Source organism: Perca fluviatilis, chromosome 22 (genome assembly GCF_010015445.1).
Source record: "Perca fluviatilis chromosome 22, GENO_Pfluv_1.0, whole genome shotgun sequence".
NCBI lineage: Eukaryota > Metazoa > Chordata > Actinopteri > Perciformes > Percidae > Perca > Perca fluviatilis.
In genome coordinates, this window is record NC_053133.1 from 15,136,803 (window position 1) to 15,142,802 (window position 6,000).

General features: G+C 41.6%; 1 protein-coding gene across 1 annotated transcript; it reads left to right on the plus strand.

Moving 5' to 3' along the window:
• The first annotated feature begins 775 nt into the window (after nt 1-775).
• On the plus strand, nt 776-5,288 carry prdm14 (PR domain containing 14). Its single transcript, XM_039790574.1, has 8 exons — nt 776-1,400; nt 1,670-1,723; nt 1,831-1,991; nt 2,110-2,380; nt 2,476-2,678; nt 3,162-3,263; nt 4,057-4,276; nt 4,796-5,288. Exons 1-8 carry the CDS (start codon nt 776-778, stop codon nt 4,963-4,965), a joined length of 1,806 nt encoding a protein of 601 aa, XP_039646508.1. The 3' UTR covers nt 4,966-5,288.
• Nucleotides 5,289-6,000: the final 712 nt, after the last annotated feature.

Below are 6,000 nucleotides of genomic sequence, written 5' to 3' on the forward strand. Positions count from 1 at the left end.
AAAGTCTATAAAAAGCTTCATTAATGATGACCTCTGCTCCGGCCGACTGTTCTTTAATTAGAGTGTCATGACCCTGATTTGTCTCTCTATTTACTGGCTGATTGGTAAACGGTTCCTAAAAAAAAAAACACACACACACACACACCTTATTCCAGCCGGTCATTTAAAGTCGCTGATGAACATCTGATGTGTGTCTGGTGTGTGACCTCTCAGCTGGAAATATTGCAAAATCGGCTGTCCAATTTCACTGTGGACTGCTTTTACTTATTATGCAATAGCTAGTGTTCAGTATTTTCATCTGCAGTAGTCCATATTTGTGTGAGATTTTGATTTTTAAAACGTAAATTCTGGATATGTTGTCGTGGAGCTAGATTCATTAAAAAGATATGTTGTATTAATACAACATATAAACATCGTGCCACTTGTTCTCAATAACGAATTTTGCTTATTATGTTTCCAGATCTTAATTTCCTGTCTGTAGTTTCCGTCAATTTCAATTAAGGGTTATTCAATTACACTACGTGTATTACATTAGTTGAACCTCTGTTGTGTTGGGGGAAATTACACTGGTTGAATTACCAAACTAAAGGCTTACTCAGATTTAAAAAAAAAAAAAAATCAATTCAGGTGTGGTCAACCTCTCTTGATGTCATGTGTCCTTTTTTTAGATTCCTTGCATTAAACTTTTATAACTCACCCCCACACCCTCTTCTCTCTTCCATCCACTGCAGGATACACTACCGTCTCCACTGAAACCTTTGCTCCACGTGCTGCCATGTCGGTGTCCCTGTCCAGCATCCCTGTAGTGCTGAAGGACAAGAGCTGCTACCAAGCCGGCATGCTGAAGGCCAGTCCCGCTCGAGGCTTCTACCCTGCCCCTCTCCCCGGCCCCCACCACTACATGGACTTCTTCCCGCGGACTCACAGCCTCCTCCACCCGCTCAAGTCCCTCGGTCGCCTGGTGTCGGACACCCAGGCATCAATGCCGCTCAACCTGCACGGCGGAGCCCCTCCGTTCCACCACCACGCCTCGGTCCTGCACGAGCACATGTTGAGCGCCTCTGGCATCCCCTACCTCAGTCAGATGTTGGCCGGACACCCGCTGTACTCCAAACCAGAGGAGCTGGCTGCTGTGGTGACCGAGCACGCCGCTGGTCCGCTGTCCTCTGACTTCAACAGCCCGGCCAGTGAAAGGTCCTCATGTGCCTCCTCTTCTGCCAGTTCACCGCCTAAAGAGACTCTGTTTCGCCTCCGGAGCGCGGACCTGTCGCAAGAAAAAACGCGCACGTCTTATAATTTTAGCGAGGATGACTTGTTCATGGTGCTCTACGGTTACTCCGGCAGCCAGGAGCGCAGCGTGGGTCACGCTATATCAGGGCTGGCCCTGCCCGATAAGTCAGGTGAGACTTAAGTTATTGGATGTTCATTTAGATTTAGATTTATAAATGAAAAGTCTTTGGTCGTGGTTTTATTATCATGCAAGAGAAAATAATCTCTAGACATGTCAAAAAATGTGTGGAGATCAGTCTACTATTATTCTTGACTAAATGGCTTATCACTTTTAACAAAAAATAATAACATTTAGTCACCAATACCTGCTTAAATTCTCGCAGAAATTGGATTAACGAACCCATGAATTGTGTTCATTTGTGTTTGCTTTCTTTTTCAGTATCTGGCTCTCGCGTTCTCTCACTGGACAAAGAAACACTTGAACTTCCAGAGGGTAAGACCTGCCAACTCTCTTTTCATAAATCACCTTTAATTCTGTGTACCTGAATGATCGTGATGGCACTGGCTGATATTTGACACTGCTTTGACACGGTGTTGCAGGGTTGACCATCGTCCAGGCAGTTTGGGGAAACGTCTCACACTGTGGAGTTTTCACAGACAAAAGCAGCATCCCCAAAGGGACGCGCTTCGGACCTTTCCAAGGAAAAATGGTCAATACCAGCGAGATTAAGACATACGACGACAACACTCTGATGTGGGAGGTAATGTGTTACAATTATCTCCAAAGTCCTGTTCCAGGTTTGATCTATAGCCAATAATAAAAAAATAAAGATCTGATCTTTTTAACTCTAACCCTAAACCATTATTTTCCTCCTTCAGGTGTTTGAAAACGGCCGGTTGAGTCATTTTGTTGACGGCAGGGGAGGCTCAGGGAACTGGATGTCGTTAGTGAAGTGCGCTCGTTTCCCAGAGGAGCAGAACCTAATTGCTGTACAGGTCCAGGATCAGATCTTCTATGAGGCCTGCAAAGAGATCCGGCCAGGGCAGGAGCTCCTGGTGTGGTATGGAGACTGCTACATGCAGTTCCTCGGCATCCCTCTCACCCTGAAAGACCACAGAGAGGACAGCACCGTGGTTCCTCTCACAGAAGGTCAGAGTCGAACCTTGTGTTGCTTTGAATCTTTGCTCAACGCTCCTTTGGTTAGTTTTTACCACCGTGCTAACATTTTTCTATATTTTCCCCAGATACTGGTGATGGTTTCAAGTGTGATAGGTGCGGGAAGGTGTTTGCATACAAGTACTACAGAGACAAGCATCTGAAGTACACGCGCTGCGTGGACCAGGGCGACAGGAAGTTCCCCTGTCACCTCTGCAACAGATCTTTCGAGAAGAGAGACAGATTAAGGATCCACATTTTACACGTTCACGAAAAACACAGGCCTCACAAGGTACTGACATTGTGCGTGTGCATGTGTGTTGCATTTAGTGCAGGGTATCCATACCATCCCCATTCTGCAGACCATTACATCATTGCATTTTTGCGTCACGCAGTAAAGTCGATAGAGCATCCAAACGTTGATGTGGTGCTGAAAGAACAGCTCCCTATCCAGCGTCTCTTAGAAACGGATGCTTCAGATTTTTATTAGGCCTCGTAAAAAGGCAAAATACTTTAAGTCCTTTAGTTGTTGGTAACCATATAGCCTAAAGCATCAAAACTGCACAGGATCATCAAAATAGGTTAACAAATTAAAAAAATAGAAACTTGTATACATCTATTATATATAATACTCAACAGAATCCAACAAATGGGGATACACTCTTCCACACAAAAAAAATGTAAATTGTTTAAAGTTAGTTTGACTTCCAAAAAAGATATGACAAATTGAACTGGCTGAATAACTTTTACCCATTCTAATTTGTCTGATCCGCAGTGCTCAGTGTGCGGAAAGAGTTTCTCCCAGTCGTCCAGTCTCAACAAACACATGCGGGTGCATTCTGGAGAACGGCCATACAAGTGTGTCTACTGCAATAAGGTAAGAAGCCTTTTTATACATTGTGCCACATTTACCGGAAGTAAGCATATTAATTATGTGGTCACTGTTTACTTTTTACTACTTTAAACTGAAATATTCATTAAATAAATATTATTTTAAACTTAAATTCAGTACTTGTTTTTATTTATTTATTTATTTATTTTAAGTTACATTGTTATTGCTGAACAGAAGAGCCATAAGTCTCCTTGTTTCCGCTCGAGACTTAATGGAAGTGTGTGTCATGAATGTTTTGGTTCCTTCTACTCCTGCTCACTTCTCTTCTTCTACGCATCTTTTAAAACCCACAGCCCGCATTTTAGATCCATTTAGTGCTTCCTCGTTTCACGGTGCATTTGGTGCGAGCCCCTCATTATTGTTGCTCTCGAAGGGCACGCTCCGCGGAGACACTTACATGCTAATTATCGCCAGATGTACACCCACCCTTTTGTCTGCCGAGATTATACTTTTAATTTACGGCCCGTGGAATGAGCAGAAGTTTTTTGTCATTTCTTCTCGATGTCCTCCCCCCTTTTATTCACCCAGAGAAGGTTTTGTTTAACCTAATCCCCTCTCTCCTTATCGGGACAATTTAAGCAGTAGCCTAGGCCAAGAGACCGGAGGGTCGCAGTCATAGCTTTAGAGCTGAGGACGCTGAAAAGAAAGCGGAAACAAACATGTTGGATTAAATTTCTTCTTATTATAATCGTTACATAAAATCATTAAACGGTATAAAATGCAATTGCTAAACTCTTCACCTGCTAAAATGTGTTTATTCCCTTCCCCCACCCCCCAGGCCTTCACTGCCTCCAGTATTCTGCGAACACACATCCGCCAGCACTCCGGAGAGCGGCCCTTCAAGTGCAAGCACTGCGGGAAGGCCTTCGCCTCCCACGCCGCCCACGACAGCCACGTCAGGCGGACCCACGCAAAGGACAAGCCCCTTCCCTGCGACCTGTGCGGAGCGTCTTTTCAGGAGGAACGGGAATTTAAATATCACATGGAAAGTCACAAAAGTAAGAACATTTTTTAAAAACAATATATATAAGTTATGGGCCTCACAGGATCCCGATTGAATTTAGCATTATTATATGGCAGATTCACCCAAGTTTCTTTTTACCTTTTTATTTTGTGAATATAATTCGAAGTTGGTTATTTGAAGGGATATAACAAATGCAAGGTAGCCTAAATAATTAGGCTAAAGTCATTTAAACAATCGAATAGTCAGAGGAATAGAAGTGTACCATTTAGACTAATATCACCTCTATAAGGCAAATCCGTGACAAATGTGTTATTGCCATAAATGTGGGACTCGTGTCTTCAAATGGCGGCAAATGTGTATGAATGAATGCTTTAAAAAAAATGCATTCTGTTAAAGGCTATGGTGTTGGTTTCTTCCATAATCCATAAGCAGCTTTTTGTCACTTTCTTATCAGTACGGAAGAATACATATTTTAGGCTGCAAAAGAAAACAAATTGCATTGCTTCCGCCTTGAAAACTGCTTATTTTATTGAGCCAATTTCTCGCTCTGCAGACAGGCACATCTTGGACAGCACGGTTCTTCCGTCTTCTCCAGGGAGTGGATTACAGGAGGACACCGTGTTGAAGGACAATCCAAAAATACAGAAGAACGCCGGACAAAACTTCCCTTACACCGGGTTAACAGTTAACCAGTTAAATCCAGAATATCGGCCCTGGAACTAGTCTCTCTCTGAGCTCAGCTGTAGCCTACTCAGTAAATCCTGAAAAAGAAAACTATTCTAATTGTGAGGAGGATTTTAGACGATAGGCTACAAATATCACAAAAGACTACATCTATACAGGAACAGTTTGGTAATACCATGAGAGATTAATAAATATGGCCTACAATAAGGTAGGATCTCGTGGTTTTTCTTTATGTAAATGCTGCTTAAGATAAGAAAATGTTCTATAATAGGCCTATTTAAGGCTCATCATAATTTAAAAAAAAAATTTGTCTAAATCTATTTATAATATGTTAAAATATGTGTTCTCTTTTGGGGCTTACAGCTTTCACTCTGCAATGATTTTGCATTATTATAACAACGGTTATTATTATTATTATTATTATTATTACGTTGGGTTTTCTTGCATCGACACACGCTTGAAAAGCAAAGCTTTTTTATCATTGTAGATTTGAGCCTATTTGTGTATAAAATAAATGTTATACCCTCTCTTAATTTATAATGTATGATAATATTTTTTACTGTACTGTAAGGCTGTGAAGCAATCGAAAGTGTCCTCGTTTGTTCTCTATGAGCGTCTGCTTTTTCATGATTAACAAATAAAATCACCGCATGGAAACAAGATTGTTTGTTTTGGTTTATGCCGGAATTGTGCAGGTCTTCCATTAAAATCTCAGTTGAGAAGAAATAAATTGGTTAAAACGAATTAATACAGCACAGACATTCCCTTTGTGTCCCTCTGTACATGCAGTTATATTTGTGAGTGAAACAGGAAAGATTTGATTCACTTCAGCAGTTTAATGAAATCCATTACATGTTATTTCATCAGTTATATTTATATTTTTTGACATTTTGTTAAGTCATGTGTGTGTGTGTGTGTCTCTCTGTATGCATCCACTGGTGTGTTTGTATAGAGCCAAGTGATGGATTGGAGACGGCATGCTCACAGTAAAAATGAACAAACCCCACTGGACCAAATGAATGACAATAGAGTGCAGCAGTAAGGTGGTCTATTGCTCCACACACAAAGGAGCTC

Excerpts from the sequence above, each read along its gene's own strand:
- prdm14 (XM_039790574.1), top strand. The coding sequence starts at position 776 with ATGTCGGTGTCCCTGTCCAGCATCCCTGTAGTGCTGAAGGACAAGAGC. Across the intron at positions 1,724-1,830 it reads AACACTTGAACTTCCAGAGG|GGTTGACCATCGTCCAGGCA; the intron begins GTAAGACCTGCC and ends ACGGTGTTGCAG. Across the intron at positions 1,992-2,109 it reads ACAACACTCTGATGTGGGAG|GTGTTTGAAAACGGCCGGTT; the intron begins GTAATGTGTTAC and ends TTCCTCCTTCAG.